At 38.2% G+C, this 24,152-nt stretch overlaps 1 protein-coding gene across 4 annotated transcripts in view; it reads right to left on the bottom strand.

Moving 5' to 3' along the window:
• Nucleotides 1-14,159: 14,159 nt before the first annotated feature.
• LOC127454337 (complement C4-like) overlaps nucleotides 14,160-24,152 on the bottom strand; it is a 37,874-nt gene continuing 27,881 nt past the window's right edge. Inside the window, exons 21-41 of one of the 4 annotated variants that reach the window (XM_051721464.1) lie at nucleotides 23,793-24,008; nucleotides 23,614-23,665; nucleotides 23,373-23,462; nucleotides 23,049-23,255; nucleotides 22,865-22,940; nucleotides 22,498-22,690; nucleotides 22,233-22,334; nucleotides 21,008-21,170; nucleotides 20,538-20,752; nucleotides 19,343-19,501; nucleotides 18,450-18,509; nucleotides 18,249-18,339; nucleotides 17,929-18,097; nucleotides 17,727-17,817; nucleotides 17,205-17,279; nucleotides 17,013-17,115; nucleotides 15,995-16,084; nucleotides 15,764-15,856; nucleotides 15,012-15,095; nucleotides 14,683-14,815; nucleotides 14,160-14,505 (exon numbers count right to left, since the gene is read on the bottom strand). In XM_051721464.1, the coding sequence (XP_051577424.1) occupies nucleotides 14,364-14,505; nucleotides 14,683-14,815; nucleotides 15,012-15,095; nucleotides 15,764-15,856; nucleotides 15,995-16,084; nucleotides 17,013-17,115; nucleotides 17,205-17,279; nucleotides 17,727-17,817; nucleotides 17,929-18,097; nucleotides 18,249-18,339; nucleotides 18,450-18,509; nucleotides 19,343-19,501; nucleotides 20,538-20,752; nucleotides 21,008-21,170; nucleotides 22,233-22,334; nucleotides 22,498-22,690; nucleotides 22,865-22,940; nucleotides 23,049-23,255; nucleotides 23,373-23,462; nucleotides 23,614-23,665; nucleotides 23,793-24,008 (2,604 nt within the window). In that variant the 3' untranslated portion in view covers nucleotides 14,160-14,363. The other 3 variants (XR_007899512.1, XM_051721465.1, XR_007899513.1) reach the window with 3 other exon arrangements.

Genomic DNA, 24,152 nt, shown 5'->3' on the forward strand with positions numbered 1-24,152 from the left:
TCCTGCTAAGTATGTCTTGAAGAGTATGCACAGGTATCTGGACATCATCCACAACAAGCTTTGCAGAGGATGAGAGAGTATGATTGACGCTGCTAGTTTTTGAGAAAGTAGTTTGAGTTTGTTGTTTTTTTTTTGTGGGTAATGACGTAGTTACTTGCTTTGAAGAATCAAGATTAATCATGTTGACTGTTGACTTGGTTATAGAATTTTTCTTCTTGCTTATTGTATCTTGACGACTAGGCACATGTTTCTGGACACCATCCACAGCAGGCTTTGTCGTGGATGGAAGAGTCTGGTTGACGATGGTAGTTTTTGGGGAAGAAAGATGAGTTTGGTTTTTCATTTTCGTGTTTAATGACATAGTTACTGGCTTAAGACTGCCGGTGTGGGTTGTTGACTTGATAGTAGAGTTTTTCTTCTCTCGAAGTGTGCCTTTTAGAGAAACAACAGGTTTCTGGACACCAACCTCAGCGAGCTTTGCCTGATTGACGCTATTAGTTTTTGTGGAAATAGGATGAGTTTGGTTTTTCATTTTGGTGTTTAATAATGTAATTACTGACTTTGGAACATTAAGACCAGTAGTATCGGTTGTAGACTTTTTCTTCTCACTAAGCGTGTCTTGTAGAGAAGGTGCAGGGATAAGGATGAGGAGAAAGACCACTGAGATTAGCATTTTGTACTGGATTGAGCTGCCCAGTGTCTGATGAAAAAGAAATGGTTTGGACCAATGATATGAGTTTTAATGTTTGTTATTTTTCTCCTTATCTCTCTTGCAGATATTTGTAATAAAATGAATGTGTTCCCTGTGAAAAAGGAAAAGCTAAGTTAGTTAGTTTGTTTTTTATCAGTGGAACTGGTCTTGATTACAAGAATTTTCATTAATAAGGACAAGATTGCTAAGCTATAACTGTGACTGTGACACTTTATCACCTTTGCATGCCATTGCATTACTTATATACTGTACATATTTTATTGCAATGCAATTAATGTAAGCAATTTGGGACCTTAAAACGTTTGTGGAGAAAAGATAAAAACAGACTTATATTTGTGTAAATATAAAAGAAATGTCTTTTGCATGCATGTCAAGCTAAAGTTAGATAGACTGAATCAGCTCAATACTGTATACTTGGCAAAAACATAGCTCCCAAACCCCTATCAGCAGAGGGACTGTACCACAGCAACAGAGCAGCACTGTGCTCTTCTCAGAGGAACTGGATGTCTTTGACTCAACTCTTACATAATCTTTACTTAGGGCAACTGAAAACTGTCAGGCCCAATTTTCAGTAAAAAGCAGCCTTATTTAAGCCCTCATCACAGAAGCAAAAAAAAAAAAAAAAAAAAATTATATATAATAATAATAATAAGAAGAAAAAAAGAAAAAAAAAAAAAAATATATATATATATATATATATATATATATATATATATATATATATATATATATATATATATATATTTTTTTTTTTTTTTTTTTTGAAGAAGAAGAAATTTGGAGAGGAAGTTATGTAAAAAAACCTAACATCAAAAATCTGCTCTACTGTTCATCCTGGCATTCCATAGCTGTTCAAAATTGAAAACCTATTTATTTTTTATTTTTTTCAAAGATAAACATTAAACAGCTAATATTTCATTAAAAATAATATTTGGAATTATACCCAAATATTGATAGAATTTCCCTTGAAATTTATAATTCAGCAAAGAAGAAGAAGAAAAAAAAAATCTGTAAATTGACCATAATTTTCACAGTACTATAAATTCAACCCACTTATGTCCATGACACAGTTGCTATAATAAATTTCATATAGTGCCAATATTTTCTAATTATAGCAATAATGCCATAACAGTACAATAATATGTAATAAATGTTGGCTCACCTCTGCCCTTTGGCCTGCTCTGTGTTAATATTTGATTCCTTCCATCAGCTCTGAAAACCTCCTGTGAACTGATTGAGATAGATGAGGAAAGAGAGAGAGGGAACAGGAGCTCCACTAGCAAAGAGGAGCGGGGCAATCAAATCTCCTCATACTTAAAGTTTTTCCATACTCCGCCTCCTTTTAAATTTACATTAAGCATATTTCTAGCTCCTGAATGATTTTATGGGTATTTGCCAGACGTGACAACTTTGTGTAGTCTCTTCTGACAAAATAGCCACCCAGACTGACTAAGCTCATGAATCTGCATCAGCGATTAGCAAAAAGTCTCAGAATGGGCTCTTCGCTCACCTTTTATACATTGCAGCAGTTGATTTGTTATTACTCTACCTGTACAGTAAGTTTGAAAGTAACACTTTGAAAGCAATTCCTCGAAGGAATTCTTGGCATAAGAAATACGTATTTATTTATTTCAAAGACTTCGGGCCTATAACAATTACAATGCCATTTCAGTCAATAAAGGACACCTTTAATACTATTATTGTAGTACAGCTAGGTTCAGGCCCAATCTGATTGGCTGAGAAGCATTGGGAATTGTTATTTATGATATTTTTTTTCATCCTGCAACTGAAACACTGGTAGCCAGATAAAATCACCATCCTGGTGGTGACTTATTATATCAGAAGGAAAGCACTGTTTATTCATCATCATACAAAATTATCAAGAGTAACTCCTCCTAGAGTTTTCAAGCTACATCCACTAAACTGCCACAAACATTCAGACTGTTCTGACTTAATGTGATATAGGAATATTCTGGGTTCAATACAAGTTAAGCTCAGTGAACAGCATTTTTGCATAATGTTGATTACCACGAAAATTTATTTTCTTTAAAAAAGCACAAATCTGGGTTACAGTGAGTCACTTACATTGGAAGCCGATGGGGCCAACGTAAATGTTAAAAAAACTAATTGTTTCAAAAGTATAGCCACAAGACATAAACAATATGCATTTTAACATGATTTTAGTGTGAAGAAAATTGCTTACCAAACTTTTCTGTGTAAAGTTATAGCCAATTTTACAACTTCGCTATGATGTAGTCAACAAACCCTAAAACCCCAAAACCCTAAAATAACTAAAAAATTATGATTTAAACAACTTTACAGCTCGAATTATACATACGTTTTAACAGAAGAATTAATATTAGTGCTTTAATAAAATTATAAGCTTCACATTTCTGCCTTTAAACCCTCAAAAATTGGCCCCATTCACTTCCATTGTAAGTGCCTCACTGTACCCTTGATTTTTGCTTTTTTTTTTAAGAAAAGGACAGATGAGTCGAAAATATTTTTTGTGGTAATCAACAACATGCCACAAATGCTGCTGATTGAGCATAACTTGCATTGAACTCGGAATATTCCTTTAATGTGTAGTAGATACAGTGTCAAAAATAAGTATGTGAACCCTTGGGAATTAGCTGGTTTTCTGCATTAATTGGCCATAAAATGTGATCTCATCTTCATCAAAGTCACAAGTATAGACAAGCACAATGTTCTTAAGATAACAACACACAAACAATTATAATATTTTATGTCTTGATTGAAAACATGGCAGCAATAACCGCAACCAAGCGTTTCCGGTAGCTGCAGATTAGACTTGCACAATCTCCACAAGGAATTTTGGACCATTCTTCCTTACCTAACTATTTCAGCTCAGCCATATTCTTTGGATGTCTGGTGTGAACAGCTCTCTTGAGATCATTCCACAACATCTCTATTGGGTTAAGGTCTGGGCTCTGACTTGGCCACTCCAAAAGGTGGATTTTCTTTTTAGGGTCATTGTCCTGCTGCATCACCCAACTCCTACTGAGCTTCAGCTGGCACACAGCCAGCCTGATGTTGTCCTGTAGGACATTTTGATAAACTTGGGAATTAATTTTTCTCTCGATGATGGCAAGCAGTCCAGGCCCTGAGGCAGCAAAGCAACCACAAATCATGATGCTCCCTCTGCTGTACTTCACTGTTGGGATGATGTTTTCATGTTGCTATGCAGTGCCCTTTGTACAGCATGCGTAGTGCTGCATGTTCTTCCCAAACAATTCAACTTTAGTTTCATCAGTCCACAAAACATATTCCCAGTGGCTCTGTGGAGTGTCAAGGTGGTCTTTGGGAAACTTCAGGCATACAGCAATGTTTTTGTTGGAAAGCAGCAGCTTCCTTTATAGTGTCCTGCCATGGACACCATGCCTGTTTAATGTTTTCCACATAGTAGACTCATGAACAGAGATTTTAACCAGTTCCAATTATTCTTAAAGTCTTTAGCTGTCACTCTAGGGTTCTTTTTTCTCTCACTGAGCATTCTGCGGTGTGCCCTTTGAGTCATTTTGACTCGACGGCCACTTCTAGGGAGAGTAGCCACAGTACTAATTCATCTCCATTTATAGACAGTTTGTCTAACTGTGGACAGATGAATATCTTAGTTCTTCGAAATAACTGTGTAACCCTTTCCAGATTTATGCAAAGCAACAATTCTGGTCCACGTCAGCAGATGCTTCTTGTGAATAGCAAACTCAAAATGTTTGAGTGCTTTTTATAAGTCGCTCTAACCCACAAAAGTAGCACAATCTCGTTTCATTATTTGGATGCCAGGTTTACCAACCCCTTACTCTAATCAGCTTTTATTGATGTTATTAACCTAGGGGTTCACATAGTTTTTCCAACACTGTGAATGTTTAAATTATGTATTCAATATGTACAAGAACAATACAATAATTTGTGTGTTATTAGTTAAAACAGATTGTGTTTGTTCTTTATTGTAACTTGGATATAGATCAAACCAGTGTCATGACGGCACCGGGCTCTCGCTCACCGTCAGTCACTCGCTCTCACTCACCTGCGTTTTAATCACTCACACCTGCAGCTCTTCTTCACCTCGTTTGGACATGCACTTAAGCTGCACTCTCACCCTCAGTCAGCGTCTAGCCTTATTGTAGGCATCATGGACTCTCCCTCGGCTCTGACAATGTGACTTTCAACATCTCTGCAAAACCTGTGCTTCGACACCCTGTTCAGTTTCTTAAGATAAGTGACTTTGTATATACCGAGTGTATGGCATGCCGGTTTCACTAGTATTCGCCCCACATGTGTGTTGATGAACTGCTTGCTCTTACAAGATTAACGACTAACATGAAGCCTGAGTGATTCCTACATATTGACATTTATGAATGACTCCTTGCCCGAGTGTTACTTCCTGGTTACACTTCACCCTGCTGTGTCTGTGCTGGATATGTGACTTTGTTTACATTGTGTGAACCTCAAGCCTTGTAATTTATACCAACCTCCCTGTTGAAAGAAGTAACTCACCTTTATGCCAGCTTGAAGCTTAAGTTCTCTGTTTTCGGCAAGTGCCATCTTTTGTGTTTCCTGTTATGGATCCGTGCCAACCACCATTGCCCTGTGTTTGACCTAAGTCTATTGTCAAAGACTTTATTCCTATCCTGTGATTCCCTGTATACACAACTTACCTGTTTCTCCTGAGTTTCCTTTAAATAAACTCCCGCATTTGGGTTCATCACAACTCCCACATTGGTGTCATTACAGAAAGGCTAGACCAAAGAAATATGAACCCAGCAGAAGTTACCACCAGCGGAGAAGATGACCCGTTCATGGAGCTGGTATGACGGCTCAGAGCAGCTCTCCTCCACACCCCAGAACCTACATTGCCAACCACATGTCCTGCACCAGAGCCCGCTTCACTTTCACCTCATGCCAGTCCCATGGTTAACCCTGCCCCTTACTCCGGGTCCACGGGGGATTGTAGTGGTTTTATCCTGCAGTGCCAGCTCATTCTGGAGATGCAGTTCCAGCGTTTCCCCACTGAGCGTTCAAAGATCACCTATGTTATTTCCCTCTTGACCGGGAGAGCTCTTCTGTGGGAAAAAAACATCTGGGATCAAGGAGGCTCGGTAACTGAAACATTAGAACATTTCCTAAATCACTTTAAGGAAGTGTTTTGTCCCCCCTCAGGTGATTCCTCCGTGGCCGAGCAGCTTCATGGTATTCGCCAGGGTAAATGACCGATCACCAACTATGCGCTGCGATTTTGCACATTGGTGGCGGCTAGTGGTTGGAATGAACCTGCCCTGATGACCACGTACTGCCAGGGATTGGATCCTCTACTGAGACTGCAACTTACTGCCTACGATGACGCCATTGGCTTAGAGCGATTCATCCAGCTGTCCATAGAAGTGGCACATCACATGCAGTCCTGCATCCCGGTCACCACCTGTCTGGTAATCGCCCTCCAGAACCCAACCCCGAGCCCACGCAACTTGACCACTCTCACCTTGCTCCAGCGGAGAGAAACCGGTGGTTCAACAATAAATTGTGATTATACTGTGGCAATCAGGGACACTTCATAGCCACATGTCCTGTGAAACCCTCATGCTCCGCGGTGAGGTCTATTACTGCTGTTTATTCAAGCAATGTTCCATTATGCACAAGAGTAAATGTGTCCTCTGCCTACCTGTCCTTAACAGTCACCGCGCTCCTTGACTCCGAGGCCGTGGGGAACTTCATCGCAGACGACCTCTGCCACAAGCTCTGACTCTCAAAGGTCCCCTTTGACACCAACCTCCCCATACACTCCGTGACTGGTCACCCACTGGGCAAGGGGTACATCCGTTACCATACCACCCTGGTAACATTACAAGTGGGTTTTATGCATATGGAGGACATTGAGTTTATGGTTCTGGAGGGCTCAACCGTGGATATCATTCTGGGCCGTCCTTGGTTGTGTGATCATTCCCCGGTCCTGTCCTGGAAGTCTGGTGAAATCCTACAATGGGGACAGAAATGTTTTAAAACCTGTATACACCCAGTACTTCATCCTCACAGCAGAGAGGAGGAAATCTCTTCCACTGTCAAGCCCGTGAATGTCTTCTCTACGACCATCGAGAGCCCAGCCAACAACGGTCCCCTGGATATTCCTGATTGTTATCAGCCATATCTTGACATGTTCTGCCCCAAGAAAGCTTCCCATCTTCCTCCACATCGACCATGGGACTGTGCCATCGAACTCCTACCGGGTGCACCACTGCCCAGAGGAAGGATATACCCCTTGTCACTCCCAGAGCAGAAGGCAATGGAAGCCTACATTGAGGAAGCTTTAGCCCAAGGTTACATTCACCCATCCACTTCCCCTGCTGCCTCAAGCTTCTTCTTCGTTCAAAATAAGGATGGAGGTCTGAGACTGTGCATTGACTACCGGGGCTTAAACAACATCACAGTCAAGTACCGGTATCCCCTTCCTCTCATCCCTGCTGCCCTGGAACTGCTGAGAGGAGCAACTGTGTTCACTAAGCTTGACCTCTGCAGTGCTTACAACCTCATTCATATATGGGAGGGGGATGAGTGGAAGACGGCCTTTGTGACTCCAACGGGACACTATGAGTAACGAGTTATGCCATATGGCCTGGTCAATGCCCCCTCCATATTCCAGGGCTTTATGAACGAGGTGTTCCGGGAGTACCTCCACCGTTTTGTCCTTGTATATATAGATGACATCTTGATTTACTCCCGGAATCTGACTGACCATCGTCAGCACGTGGCCCTGGTGCTAGAGCATCTGTACAAGTTCCAGTTGTTCCTCAAGGCCGAAAAGTGCTCTTTCCATCTGAGCCATGTCCAGTTCCTGGGTTAAACATCAGCCTGCAAGGAATCCAGATGGATCAGGGAAATGTGGAGGCTGTAAAATCATGGCCAACTCCTAAAACTGTCAAGGATCTTCAACACTTCCTGGGATTCGCAAACTTCTATCGAGGATTCATCCGTAATTACAGCTCCATTGCCGCTCCTCTGACCTCCCTACTCAAAAAGGGACCCAAGAACCTATCCTGGACCCCAGAAGCCTCTCATGCCATCCTCAAATTGAAGAAAAAGTTCACCACTACCCCTGTACTAGTCCACCCAGATCCTGAACTCCCCTTTGTGGTTGAAGTCGATGCTTCCTCCATGGGAGTTGGCGCGGTACTATCTCAGCAGCAAGGGAACCCAGCAAAATTGCACCCATGTGCTTTCTATTCCCAGAAGTTATCTCGAGCAGAGCAGAACTACGATATTGGGAATAGAGAACTAATCGCCATAAAGTTTGCCTTGGACGAGTGGTGCCATTGGCCCGAGGGTTCCCATCATCCCTTCTTAGTAATCACTGACCACAGGAACCTGGAATACCTCCAGAAGGCACGCAGGCTGAACCCACGTCAGGCCCGATGGGCCTTGTTCTTCACCCACTTCCAGTTCACGATCTCCTACTGCCCCGGATCCAAGAACACCAAGGCAGACATTCTCCTGACACCAACCCCATGGAAATGGAGACTATCCTGCCATCGGAGACTTTCATGTGCCCTATACAATGGGCTTTGGATGACCGGATCACCCAAGCCTCCGCCACGGATCCTGCTCCGCCTGAGTGTCCCGAGTGTAAACTCTACATTCCGGTCACACTTCGAGCCACCCTTCTTGAATCAGTTCACTCCCTCACTGGTCACCCTGAAATCCAACAAAACCTTTCGCTCCTCCGGTCCAGATATTGGTGGCCACGCATGTTTCAGGACGTACGCCGTTTCGTCCAAGGATGTCCTGAGTGTGCTATTGCCAAATCTCCTCGCCACTTACCAGCCGGCAAACTCCTCCTGCTGCCCGTACCACAACGTCCATGGTCACACTTGGGAGTTGACTTCATCACCGACCTACCTGAGTCCAAAGGTAACACTTGTGTTTTAGTTGCGGTGGATAGATTCTCCAAGGCCTGCCGTTTGATCCCCCTTAAACAACTACCCACTGCCATGGAAACAGCCGAATTTCTATTCCACCATGTAATCAGAAACTTTGGAATACCTGAGGATATAGTGTTGGACAGAGGTCCACAATTCATCTCACAGGTATGGCACAGTTTCTTCAATCTCCTAAGTGTGACTGTGAGTAAATCTTCTGGTTACCATCCACAGACTAACGGGCAGGCAGAGAGGAAGATCCAGGAAATTGGTCGCTTCCTGAGAACATACTGTCACGCCAATCAGCACAGCTGGAGCCGGTTTCTACCCTGGGCCGAGTATGCACAGAACTCCCTGCGGCAGGCAGCTACTGGTCTTACACCCTTTCAGTGCATTCTCGGCTTTCAGCCACCCCTGTTTCCCTAGACAGGAGATCCATCGGAGGTTCCAGCTGTGGACCACTGGTTCAAGGAGACGTTTGAATGAAGTCACAAGAGCAGGATCTAGATATGGCTTAAAATTTTATAGAAAATAAATCAAATTACAAAACAGGGCAAACACTGGAAACAAGGCAAGACTAGGAACTGGGAAAACAAAACAAACGTGATCCAAGATAGTTAACGGTACATAAACTGGAGAAAACACAACAACGAACAAAGATAAAACATTAGGGCAAAATTTTCTTTTCCATATATACAGGGATAAACGAGGTAAATGAAACACAGGTGAGAAGAATTGGGAACAGCTGGTAGTGATCAGGGCAGTGAATTATAGGAAATGTAGTGCAAGGGAGACTAGAGACAGATGACAGAGGCAAAACACAGGGCAAAATAACAGTGAATCATGACACAGTGAGGCAATTACAATAGAAGTGAATGAGGCCGATCCGTTAACTATAAAATACAAACTATTTCAAACGTAAAGCCACAAGACATAAACAATATGCTTTTTAACATGATTTTAGTGTGATAAAATAGCTTACTAACCTTTTCTGTTACAGCCAATTTGACAACTTTGTTGCCATGACGATGTTATGTCAATAAACCCTAAAACCATAAAATAACTGTAAAAATGACAATTTAAATAACTTTACAGCTCAAATAATACATGAGTCTTAACAGAAGAATTAATGTAAGTGCTTTTATAAAATTATAAGCTTCACATTTCTGTCTTTAAACCTTTCAAAAATTGGCCCCATTCATTTCCATTGTAAGTGCTTCACTGTAACCTAAATTTTTGCTTAAAAAAAAAAAAAGAAAAAAAAAGAAAAATTCTACATTATTTTTTGTGGTAATCAACATTATGCCACAAATGCTGTTTATTGTGCTTAACTTGTATTGAACCCGGAAGATTCCTTTAATGTGTATTTTAAAACGAGGCAGATAACCTAATAGTGATGTCAATCAGCCTTATTTTATGGTGCTTTTATTATGGTCTTCTTTATTATTATGTATATTTTTTTATTGAGCTTGACAGCCACTCACTGCCTACTTTTTATGTGTGAAAAGGAACAACCTAGACATTCTGCTAAGTATCTTCTTTTGTGTTCCATGGATAGGGAAAACAAATCATAAGGGTTTTTTAAAGAAATTAACAGATGTTGATGACAGGGTGAGCCCTATAACTTTTAATTTGTCTTGTGATTTGCTTGGTGAAATGATGCCTTAAATGCTGACATCTTTCTAAGTGAGAACATTTTAATTTACATACTATGTGAACTAATGAAACCACATACATAATCCGTATTCCCTAATGTCCTGTGATTACTTCCTTCAATACTCTTACAGATCTTTTGACCCGTTTTACAGAACACTGACATATGATGTAAGTTTAAGTATGAAGATCTTTGCTTGAGCAGAGAGAGTGCTTGTCATGTCAGCTGATGGAACGTGATGGGTGGCCTTTGCTCACTAGCGCCATTAGTTGGCTGATATAATGCTAAAGCATGCCCACATCATTGGGACCACCCTTCTATTGCTGATCTGACCTTAACAAACATCGTAGTCAGAGAGCCGTGCCAAGCCTTGAGCATTGCTGTATCCACAACTAAAAAAACAGCCATGCACAGACAACCAATTCTGTTTATGAGCCACCTGAAAGTTTAGTGCATGACTCATTTTCTGTGGAAAACTTTCTTTACTACTAAATTTATAGCAGAGTATACCCCCCATTCATAGCAGAGTAATAATATCTAGAGAGAGGGATAGACAGGTTGACTAAGTATGTCTTCTATGTTGACTTATCTATTTAAATGCACACAAAATGTACAAAAGAAAAAAAATCTGAATAGCACAGATCTATTGCTTATTTACAGTGCAAATGTTTTCTCAAGTTGAATTATCTTCTCGTAAATCGCTAATTTGATTTACAAAAATATGTGTTACCAGAGAAAACAGTGAGAAGCAGAATTTGACTCCCTTTTATGTTAAGTATATAAATATTTATTTTTTTAAATCTACTTTGGGCTGTTGTATTGCAGCATTGAGAAGAAGGGCTGCACTGACTGTAACTATTTGGACATGAAAGTCCTTGCGCTAAGGTGTGCTGGCAAGGTTCTGCTGGAAACAGTCAATAATTCAAGATATGCACAACAAGTATGTCAAGATGATGTTAAGAGATGCATGAGCATTTACATAAATACAGGATTTTACCTTTTTTCCCCCAAAGGAAAATATGTGTGTTTCAGAGTCTGCATATTTGTTCAGCTTTTATTGATTCAAATGTAATGTGAAGTTTAATGGTGACAGCACAAACAAGGCAAGCATTGACCTGAGCCTGATTGAAACGATGGCCAGTCCTCCCCATGTTGCTTACATTGGACCAACTCTCAGAGATTAGAATAATATAAGAGCATAAAGCCATGGTCTGTTTCTCTCCTCTTTAATCTTAGCACTCTCACCTCTTTATATCCTCCCCCTCTAACAGATTAAAAAAGTCAGTGAAGCTGTATGGCCATTATAAGCAAGGGTTTAGATAGCTAAACATCAACAAACACAACACAGACAAACACACATCCTCCTGACTTTTACTTAGCTGGTAGGGAAGATTCCATTGAGATTCTTTGCACAAAAAGAGAGAGAATGTGTGAGAGAGAATATGTTTGTAATTCCTGTGTATTTAGGGCATGAGGTCAAGAAGAATAATTAATTTAAAAACACAGCTTTCCTTCCTAATCATGTAAGTCTGTATCTGCATGCCTCTATATTGTAAAAAGTGGTAACCTGCAATTTTTCCCTTTAAGGAGCTGTTTCTGATCTAAACCTTAAAAATAGCTTTGTTGGTGTAACCTAATGTATTAAGGTATTTAGAGATGTTAAATTATTTTGTGACCAGTTAATTTAGATGTCACCACATGAAGCTTATTTTTAGTTAACAATTTTTTTATTCTGCTAAGAATATTAAGATTATTAACAGTAATCAAATTTAGAAAACACAGCATTTACATTTTATACCGTAAAAATTTATTTTCAGGTAACCTTAAAATGTGCTTCATGTAGTCTAAATTAACATCTAAATTAAAGTTACAGCCAGTTTTACAACTTCTTTGCCATGACAATGTAATGTCAACAAACGCTAAAATGATTTAAACAACTTTACAGCTTAAATAATACATGAGTTTTAACAGAAGAATTAATGTAAGTACTGTTTTAAAATTATAAGTTTCACACTTCTGTTTTTAAACACTCATTCACCCATCGTAAATGCTTCACTGTAACTTCATTTTTTGCTTAAAAAAACAAATAGATGGACGAGTCTAAATTAGTTTTTGTGGTAATCAACATTATGCCACAAATGCTATTGATTGAACTTAACTTGTATTGAAACCGGGATATTCCTTTCATTGAATTGGTGTTATTTTAGTGCATTTCTATCTTTATACTGTGGAAAGCTTTGTTTGGGACATTTTAGTAAAACATTATTGTTACAAATTATTTTCTTTTCTAAGAAGGAACAATGCATTTTGACAGGAAAAGATGTATATACATATATATATATATATATATATATATATAGAGAGAGAGAGAGAGAGAGAGAGAGAGAGAGAGAGAGAGAGAGTAAAATTCCAGCACTTTCAAAATTTGTGATTAATCGCGATTAACTATGAAAAAAATAATGCGATTAATTGTGATTAAATATGTGATAAAACAGTTCCAGTTCTTGAAATCTCTGGAATCACAAATTATTAGGCTAAGTTTTTGAATCAATTTGAAACTCCTAGTTTCTGTTAATAAAAAAGTTTGAAAACAAGCAGCTTTGTCATCATTACAGGAGAAGTACCAGAGGAAATATCTTAGCTAATATGTTGGCGCTATCAATTATATTGTCTTGGAGTCATCAAGGTGGAGAACCACTGAAGTACACTGCACACATATAGTCTTTCTTAAGTCCACCTGCAGAATCACTGTAAGATTTTTATCTCATTAGCGTAATTCTTGGTTTATGTGTAGACCTCACATCCAATGTGCTTTAAAACAGACTAATCTCTTTTTTTATATTCTGATTGGGATGTTAATATTGATGACATCAAATTCACTAGTTTACTGTATATACATGATAGATATTAGGGTAGAATTTGTCAATGTATTGGATTGCAGTAATAAGATCTTGGTTCCAGATGCTGGGGAATGTAGCAGCCCAAAGGATAATATTGCGGAGTTGTAAAATGCATTTGAATTTGCGATCTGTCTACGTGATCATGCCATTTAGGACATAATTTTTTTGGAATCATTTTTGTAAATTGAGGACCTATATTTGGTTTGATCATTCTGTAAATTTGATTGGAGAACCCAAATCTTTGATAGTTGATTCTACAGTAGATCCCTCAGTTTGACATATGATATATATGATGATAACACCTTCTGAGGAAAGCATCTCTGCCTTTTCGAGCTGAGTGGGCGAAACTAATGAAACTAGTTGCTCTGCTGTTTGTGTTAGACTGAGGTTCAGTTCTGTGTTTGGCCACACCATATGGATTCTGTGACGCACTTCCTTTTCAGCCTCCTCTTCATTCCAGTGTGTGCACTGTTGTACACGTACTACCCCCCGCCCGCCACATGCCTGCAGATGTTACAGAGTTTACCCTGAGCACAGTGGACCCTCTCACACTCTCAACTGCCAAGTGTGGGGGCAAAAAAGGGAGTCTTCCAAAAAAATAAATACACATATGCTAGGAAGCTGAATCACCCCACTATTGCTAACCGAGTCTCAATCACTGGACCAGCATGAAATAGATTGGTAAGTGGATGTGAAAAAGGCCGCTCCAAAAGGGTGGGCATGTTTTTGTAAACTTATATTGGTGTGTGTTGATTTACCTGTGTGTGGTCAGTGGTTGGTAATTTGCCGAACTGTCTCTTTAAACACTTGGGATGTTATAGGAGAGTGTCTTATGCAGCCAACACAGAAAGATTTTGCTTTGACTGTTATAAAAAAGTTGTGAACTACGTCTGTTTCCAAGATACTGGCAATGTGAACAACAGACTCTAAAATATGATGTTAAATTACAATGCAAGGTACATCTGTGAAGGATAAAGGACCATTTATAAAAGCAAAGCACTGTTATAATGAGACATTATAACATGAACATGGTTACAAGGTTCTCAGTCATCATAATCTGTAGCAACCAAGAAAAGCCATTTTAGTTTAGTTAGGTATTCAGGTTTAGAATAATATCAAAGCCTTTGAGATGAAAGAAGTAATTAAATGGCCCCAAATTTCAGTACAGACTACAGGTTACATCCATCAGCTTGGTATTCTTTCACAAAATCTTTCAGTTCCTTGCAGTAAAATCTGTTGACTGATGCTTTGCATGTGGAGAGCGATTGCTTCAGCTCAACCCATGTGTTTGAATCCAATAGGTACTGCATGCTGAAAAACAGACAGAGAGATAGCAGCTAATGTTTGTGATACTTTTGGAGATTACCTGTTTTTAAAATGGGTTCATATGCTTTGGTATGAAGCTGCAAAGTCATGGATTATAATGTGCTTCGCTGCTAGACTGCAGATCAGTTTAGGTTGTCTTGCAAGATTTAGATGACTACTCACTTTCCATCAGAGTCTCTGGTGGGGCCATCATTGCCCATGATGAGATATATGCTCTTCACTTTCAGCTCACCCTTGCAGTGCTTCCTCTTGGCAAACACCCGCATGCTGTCTGGGTTGACAGTCATGTCTCCCACTGAGGATCAGAGGTAATTAATTTTAGAAAATCTTGTAAAATAACAAGCTCAGGAAACATTGTGTCCTTTCCTCAGGTTCTACCTGACATTTATGCTCAACATAATAAATTCATGATCTGTATTTCTTGAAATTACTGTAATGCTGTAAGTGGTTAAGACCCTCTGATGAACTCAGAAAGCTTCGTCAATACTTACAGTTTCGGAGGACCACTCTCACAGTTGTTGAGTATAGTACAAAGTTGCTCTCTTCAGAAACTGAATCCACAATAACCTCATAAGCTATAATAAAAAAATAAGAACAAGAAACCTTAAAGTCTAATATCTCATTATTAAAGGTCAATACAGTAAATGCTAGCATGCTGCATGCTAATTGGTAATACTATGTTTGATTAGCATACCATTTACTCATCAAGACAATAATACAGCTGTAAACTATAGAACAATCATAAATTGTACCTGTCCTCATCCTAACCTCTAGCTCCACTTTTCACCACAATGGTAACCCCCTAAAACTTTTACCTGTCAGAAACTCTTCTAAATAACACAACAAAACATTAAACACTAACAAGTATCCCCTTTTACATTAATTTTGCACAAAGACACATAAAATAAATCTTAATTTTAACATTTAATCTCCCTGTCGAGTGCCATGCAAAGCATGCTGGTAAATAGAAATCCCCTGCACAGTTTCAGTTAAATTTAAGTTCCTGTAAATTTTAATAGACAAGTTCATCAAACTCAAAACAATAAAACAAATTCAGATTACTTAAAAGGTGTCAGTTTTGTGAACTCAAAAAAAGAGAAAGTTCTAAATACTCATCAAGGTTAATTTATTTGAACTAATTTGTTTAATTTAAATTATCCCAACTGAAAACAATTATTTTGAGCATTAGGGATTACAGTGATAGTATTTGCTTGTAAAATCTGTATAGCTTTGGGTCACAAACCATAATCAATGATAGACCGGTAACAAGCATAATCAAATCTATCCTTTTTCGTAATGTTCATCTCCAGTGTTTTCCTCTCTGTGAAACAACCTCCTGTGGACACAGAGGTCATCAGATTTTATAATGACATAATCAGAACGATCCTTCAGTTTATGATCATTGGATCATGTACAGTAGATATGCTAATTGACTGTATTTGTTTGAATGGTTAAAGAATTACTAAAAGCTTACTTTCTGCACATTGGCACACATCAGCTGAGCACAGGACAGAAACCATCTTGCTCCTCTTGGGGGCACTGTAGAGCACCGAGCATCTCCTGTCTGTGAAAGTTATGGGGATTGTTTTAGTGACATGTCACATTTAATTAAATAATCATACCATTATACAGGTTTACCTGTGAGATCCATACTGTGAACAGAATTTAAAGTGATTAGGTATCATTAATATTTAAAGTCCTACAAGATCCTAGATCATTTTTGAGCCTGCATCAATCCATTAAAGAATAGTTCATCCAAAAATGAAAATTATTTCATAATTTTTTCACTCTCATGTCATCCCAGATGTGTATGACTTTCTTTCTTCTGCTGAACACAAACAAAGATTTTTAGAAGAATATTTCAGCTCTGTAGGTCCATACAATGCAAGTGAATGGTGGTCAGAACTTCGAAGGTCCAAAAAGCACATAAAGGCAGCATAAAAGTAACCCATTAGACTCCAATGGTTTAAACAATGTCTTCTGAAGCAATCCAGTTGGTTTTGGGTGAGAACAGACAAAAATGTAACTATTTTTTCACTATACATCCTGAAAGCAGTCTCCTTGGCGATCATGATATCAAGCTGGATTACACTTCCTATAGGGCCATCTAGCGCTCTGCACATGCATCAAGCACCAGGAAGTGTAATCGAGCTTAAAATTATGATTGTGCCTAGAGACTTCAATGGCATCACTTCAAAAGACATGGATTTAACCACTGGAGTCTTATGGATTACTTTTATGTTGACTTCATCTCCTTTTTGGAGCTTTTGGAGTTCTGGTCACCATTCACTTGCATTGTATGGACCTGCAGATCTGAGATATTCTTCTACAAATCTTTGTTTGTGTTCAGTAGAACAAAGAAAGTCATACATATCTGGGATGGCATGAGGGTGAGTAAATTAATTTTCAATTTGGGTGAACTAATCCATTAACAAGGCTAGCTGGTATGGTTTTGTAAAATACACAGCAAATGAAATAGAAGAATAGCTTGCCTGGCTCATAGTAATCATAAAACGTAGCAGGAGCTGGTTGAACTAAACCGATGGGCACGCTTTGGATTGCTCCAAAAGCTATACAGGTCTCACTTTCATCCATCTGAGGGGTGATGGAGAGACAAGTAGGACAATCTTGTAAAATAAGGAGATATGTTGAACTACGTAGATAGTGACTGTTTTGGTTCTCACGTCATTGAAGTACAACAGGACTCTTCCTTGTGTGATCTCATAGTGAGAAATGTATACATCGACTAGATCTTTCAGCTGTAGGAGAAAAAGTTACAGTCCAAAATCAGAGAGAAATAGAAACTAAGGAAGAATGTAAAGAGGTCACTCACTCCATCAGAATTAAGAGACATTTTGGGCAATAAATATAGTGCCCAGCATATTAAAGGCCTCATGCAATCACTTGATGGGTGCAGTTTTTCTTTCCTATTGAAACAGGAAGTTTGGGTGAAATATTTCAAACATCTCTTCCATATACAGTATATATCCATAACTTTTAATCCCATCTCAAAAGACAGAGAGAGAGAGACTGTAAATTTGCATATATCCAAAAAAGGCTCATTTTGTCAACTTTTAGGAGTACACTAATATGTGTTCAAAGCTAATAGGCATGGACTATTCACCACAAATCTGCAATTCTGATTTCATGGGGATCAGTTTTTCTGTATTGTTTAATGCTTAACATTTGATATGACTACAGCTGACCTTGTCCAAATCCGCAATGACAGCATCAAAGCCACTAAGAAGCGTGATGTCAGCAATGGCCATTCCAGAGAGGTTCCTCCCCTGAGCGTGACTGTGAGAGAAGACAGATGATGCTAATAACTCCAAAAATTGTAGAACATGATTAATGCAATGAAAAGAATGAGAAAGGCATGAATGAGGTGCTGTGAGATATTTTTCTCACCTGATACACACTTGATAGATCATTTCATTCTGGGTGTTTTGTAAGGTGTCTCTTTTCTGTCTGCTGCGAGCATCAAACCACTCAATGCCGGAGAGAGGGCGATCTTCCTCTTCCTTCCTCTCCTCCTCTTCATAGTCCTCATAGTAATTGTAATTTTCTTCTACCTGAGCTGAAAAGAATACAGTGGTTAATTTTAAAAGATTTTCATAAGAATTATGGAGCAGATGAACAATTATTGCAATATCATGATTCTCCATATCTACATCAATTAAATTCATATTAGGTCTGAACTTTGGATTGGAAAGTTAATATCTCCTCACCTGTGTATTCCACTTTCCCCACTATAGTAACACTTATTGATACATCAGCACAGTTGGTGTCTTCCTTAAGAGCATGATACGCCTTTGCCACCTATAACAACAAACCAAAATAGGGATCATTTAGCAAACATGGTAGGTATTAACATACCTGAATAGTGTGAATAAATGTTATGCAATGTATACTATCTATGAACTGCTTACCTTCATTTTAACTTTTCCTTCTCCTGAAATCTTTACATTTATGCTGTTTCCCACCAGTTTCTAGGAAGGTAGGAGAGACACAGTGAAATACAGATCAGAGCAAGAACATTTAAGAAAGCTGGGGAAGTCAAGAACTCCTATTATTGACAACACATGAGCTTACAGCAACACCTAGAGGACAACATGCCAAATTATACAGTATATTGGATTAGTACATCCTCAAGTCTATATCCTCATTTAAAACTACACTCCTAAAGATTATACAGTAATCTTGCTGCTTCAAGGTATGTAAATGTCTTGTGCAATTCTGGATATTTTAGGTTTGCCACAAACACTTTATTTAATCAGAATCAGTATTTTTTCTCCACACACATCAGGTTCATATTTATCAATTCCAGATTCTGGTTTAAAACAAAATGGTTTGAAGTAGAAAACTAAATTAAAAAGGAATGGTGCAGATGAAAAAATAAGTGAACCCCAAGTTACATTGGTCAAATGAAGAAAGTAACTAAGTAGAATTAGGTGGGTAAATAGTTGATAACTAAATTAACCAATCAAGGGAGAGAACCTTAGGAATGCATTTGGACAGGAAGCCCATTCTCGGTACAGATGCATCCAAAATTGGCCTTTTTTTTCACAAACAATGTTTGTGAAAAATGCAAATGGCTGAGTTATGTAATTAGAATCCCTCAAAACTCAAAACGTTTTTAAATAAATAATAAAACTTATAATATACTGTATGCTTTGTGAATGTTTTTACATATCACATACATACATATCAGGTGCACAACAATAGAGACCAATCCCTGTAGCACTTGAGATGATACTTTAAACAGCCAATCAGTATGAAATGGCTTTATAATCCTTCAGTGCAGCAGGTTTAGACCGTTTACCTTTAATTCTGCTTCCACTTTCTTTTCATTGTTTTCCAAATGCAGCTTATCCATCTCAGACCTCCCTGGAATTGTGAACTGGGCATTTATTTTAGTCACTGGGGGTTCTGGTATACTCACAGCATACTCTGAGAGGGCTTCCAAAGCCATAATAGTGTCCTGTAAGTGTGTTTGAATTGGATGAGCATTTTTAAAATTTCCGTCTTCAGAAATGTAATAAACAAAAAAATTTTTGTATAAAAATAAACGGAACATTTCCAATTTTCCGATACAAGTTAAAGCTGAATTATGTAATTTCTGCAACACTAGCGCCATCGAATGGAATTGAAAAATAAATAATGTTTTCAAAACAGTTTTCGAAAAACACTCCATGTCTGCAGTTGTTCAAACAGTCAGAGAGTCCCACCCCCAACTCACGCCATTGCTTGAGTAACATTTATGGGTGGGGTCTAAGTGGGTCTCTCAAAACAAACACAGGAATTTTTATAGCACCACAGGAACACAGTGTTTACAGTTTTCGAGAACTTTTAACACTGAAAAAGTTACATACTTCCCAATTGACAGCATCTGTGGCATAATTTTGATGATCACAAAAAATTATTTGACTCGTCCCTCCTTTTCTATATATATATATATATATATCTCGAGGTTACAGTAATGCACTTAAAATGGAAGTGACTGGGGCCAGTTTTTGGGGGGCTTTAAAGACAAAACTGTAAAGCTTATAATTTTATAAAAGCACACATTAATTCTTCTATTAAAATAAATGGATTATTTGAGCTGTAAAGTTGTTTTAATTGTCATTTAACAGTCGTTTGAGGGTTTACAATGTTACATCATCATGGTAACAAATTTGTAAAACTGGATATACCTTAACACAGAAAAGGTCATTAAGCGATTTACACAAAATCATGGTAACAAGCATTTTATTTATGTCTTGTAGCTATACTTTTGGAATAGTATTTTAATGTTTACTGATTGGCCTCATTCATGTCCATTGTATGTGCCTCACTGTAACACAGATTTTTGCTTTGTTTTTGTTTTTTTAAAGAAAAAAGTGACGTCAAAATTTATTTTTTGTGGTAATCAACATTATGCCACAAATGCTGTCGATTTAGCTTAACTTGTATTGAACCTGGAATATTCCTTTAAGACTCAATTAAAATGTAATCCCATGACTTTTAAGCTGATTTACCTGTGTTGATTTGAAACCTCCTTCATAGTTCTCTTGTGAAGTCAAGAAGCAGGCAGCATCATGTGCTGTCTTTAAGTCCTTAAGTACAAGTGCAGTCAGGAGAGCGTATGCTGTGGTCTCTACCGTTAATGCCACTCCAGAGGGCACCTTGTATTGCTGAGCCTCATTTACCAATCTCATCTTCTCATCATCTCGCCAAACAAGACAATCGCCCTCTTATTGTTGAGCAGGTGAAAGAAAAAAATGACAGCGGTAATTTAAGATAAAAAAGACAAATACTACTGTCTTGAGAAAGACTATTCAGTTTGCTTTTTTCATACAATTCTTGGAAGATCCTGCATTCTAGGTTTCTTTACGGAATGTTTTCTTTGTCTTACATCCTGTATCTCAAATACCTTATACATATAAAACATTGAGGATAGAACAATCTTCCATTATTTATTTTATAATAATGAAAAACAGTATGCTACCTTTTCTCGCCAGACTTTTGAGCTTCTCCAAAACTGACAGTGCTCGAGTTTGGTTGGGAAGACAGATAGACAAACAGTATGCTGTAACGGCTAAGGCGTAGGGTCTCTTTAAATCATCAACCCGTGCAAGGAGGAAGTCAGTGGCACGAGATATGCTGTTTTTCTAATAAGCATCCAAAAACACAAAGTATCTGTACTAGTTAGTTACTTAACAGATGCTGTTATCCAAAGCAAATTCCAGAAGACTTTTGAAAAGACAGTCTCCTGGCTGCTGGGCTGCTGGAGTTAAGTGCCTTGTTCAAGGGATCAAACCAGCAACCTGACATTTTTTGTTAACCTGAATTTATTTGTACAGTGGCAAGAAAAAGTATGTGAACCCTTTGGAATTACCTGCATTTATGTATAAATTTGTCTTTAAATCTGTTTTGATCTTCATCCAATTTACAATAATGAACAAACATAATCTGATTGGACTAATAACACACAAATTATTGTAATTTTCTTATACATATTGACATCAATCAAACATTCACAGTGTAGGTTAGAAAAAGTATGTGAATCCCTAGTCTAATGACATCAATAAAAGCTAATTAGAGTCAGGAGTTAGCAAACCTGCCATCCAATTAATGAAACGAGATTGGAGGTGTGGGTTAGAGCTACTTTGGCTTATAAAAAACACTCAAACATTTTGAGTTTGCTATAACAAGAAGCATATGCTGACGTGGAGCATGCCTCGCAAAAAGAGATCTCAGAAGATGATCAAGAATTGTTGCTTTGCATAAAGCTGGAGAAGGTTTCTAGGTTGTCTCGAATAGCATAGATATTCATCTGTCCACAGTTAGACAAACTGTTTATAAATAGAGACGATTTAATACTGTGGCTACTCTCCCTAGAAGTGGCCGTCCAGCCAAGATGACTCAAAGGGCACTGTGAATGTTTAATGGGATGTGTTCAATAAAGACATGAAAGATTAAAATGGTTTGTGTGTTTTTAGATTAAGCACATTGTGCTTTGTCTATACTTGTGACTTTGATGAATATGAGATCACATTTTATGACCAATTAATGCAAAAAACAAAAAACAAACAGCTAATCCAAAGGGTTCACATACTTATACTTGCCACTGTATATGTGATCTCTATAAAGGGAAATTGTATTCCTTCTTCAGTGTCTGTAAATGTTATTTGTTTGTGATGGATTTCAATGGTGCAATCTATCATTCTTACCACATCGACTAGCTCTCTGTCCAAGAAAGGGATAGAGCTTTGGAGAGCAATGGTTATGAAAGCTGTTAAAGAGGCATCTTGCTCAACTCCCCCAATACCGCCCTACAACAGAAACACTGGATATTAGCGCACATTCAATGTAGTACCACAGAAATATAGTTCCTGTTTATTGTATTTTGCAATGTTTGACAAGTTGTCTTATTCAATGTTTGACAGAGTAAATCTCTGATTGACTGGCAAATGAAATTATAGAGAAATTTCAGACCTGCATTTCTCTGTGAATGACTGGTTTAGAATCGGTAAAGGACCCATCTCGGCTCTGTGTTTTTATCAGATATGTAACTGCTTTGCGGATGTCCTCCTGTGAAATGAGCTTTTCTGTTGTTCCTCTCTGTTCTATAGTTTCTAACTGTCGATCAGCCACAAGAGACAACACTTTCACCACCAGTGCAGTCAACCTACATGAAAACAAATGCACAGATACCTCTAATATTGTGAATAGTTTGTGGGTCAAAATTTTGAAAAGAACATTAAGCAGCATTTTATCTGTTTAAATAATGGGGGCATGTTCAGTGCAGCTCTGGCTTTCACAAAACAAGTCTGGCAAATTTATAAACCAACATCAGATTTACCATGTGCTTGTTGGATGGTTTCGCCAAGCTCCGTAGGATCCATCAGGCTTTTGGAAAGTCAAAATTCGTTCATAAGCTGCCAGAGTACAGTATACAAGCATAAATATCCTCAAGTGAAAATCAAGGTACAGTCTGACACAGCAAAATATTGTGTAGTATTTGAGTTGGTATATTTTGTCTACACCTTTCTCAATGAAATCCAGTGCCTTGTCTCTGGACCCTGCTTCCAGCTGCAGCCAGCGGTTGCTGTTGTCCAGGTACCTTACTGACAAAGCAGTTGGAGACATACGGATCATAGTTTGCTCTGCACAGCCATGAGGAGCCTGGATCAGATTTTCCACTTTGGATGGGGACAGTAAGGGAACAGCAGTGGACTGGCCAAATAGTTCTTCTACAGTACAAAAAAAAAGATTATTCAAAGAGTACAATACAAACATCTAAGTAACATTTAATATAAGATACATACAAGTTGTGAAAGTAATTTCCAGCCAAGAAAAGTTGTTTAGACCTTCTAGTTTGACAAACAGGTTGACATCTGTTTCAGGAACCGTGTTGTTCGGGAAAAAACCATCGATAAAGAAGGTTTTGTCACTTCTACCTGTTGAGCATAGTTCAAGATGTTTTTACATGTTGAGGTTACTACAAAATATATATTCAATTTTAGCTCTACTTTGTGTAATTATTTTTTACAGTTTTAAGGACCACAGTGTATTTATGATAAACTATCAAATGATAGAACACAATCTCACCATCCAGATTAATAAAATAAGTTTGCTCGTCTCTTATTTCCACTCCCTCATTCTGTGACATGGAGAAAATAATTTAAAATAGACATTAGAATAATTACAATCCCACTGCAGCAACAGGGTGATGAACTGTAAGGTAGACATGAGATGATTTTAGGTATTCTCCCAGTTCCTTCTCTTACCTTGACCAAGAGCATCTTTTGAATGGCATCCACTGGTTTATACTCTTCTGTTTCATAAAGTTCAATAATGATAGGGATTTCGCCTGTTTTCATGGGAACAGCAGGGAAAGTTACTGTCTGGGAGGACTCTGCCTCCAGACTGATTCTGACATAGGAAGAGGTAGACGATGCCCCGGGTGAACAAAGACCTTCCACTTGTTTCATATGAACTATAAGCTGACCATGAGATAGATAGATTAAGAAGATATACTATTGTTATGAATCTACTGATTATAACATAATAAAACTATTATGATAAAATGTGTAGCCTACAGTGTGTAGATATGGATATTCACGATAGCCTACAGTCAATTTACAGTA

This window comes from Myxocyprinus asiaticus, chromosome 16 (genome assembly GCF_019703515.2).
Source record: "Myxocyprinus asiaticus isolate MX2 ecotype Aquarium Trade chromosome 16, UBuf_Myxa_2, whole genome shotgun sequence".
Lineage (NCBI taxonomy): Eukaryota > Metazoa > Chordata > Actinopteri > Cypriniformes > Catostomidae > Myxocyprinus > Myxocyprinus asiaticus.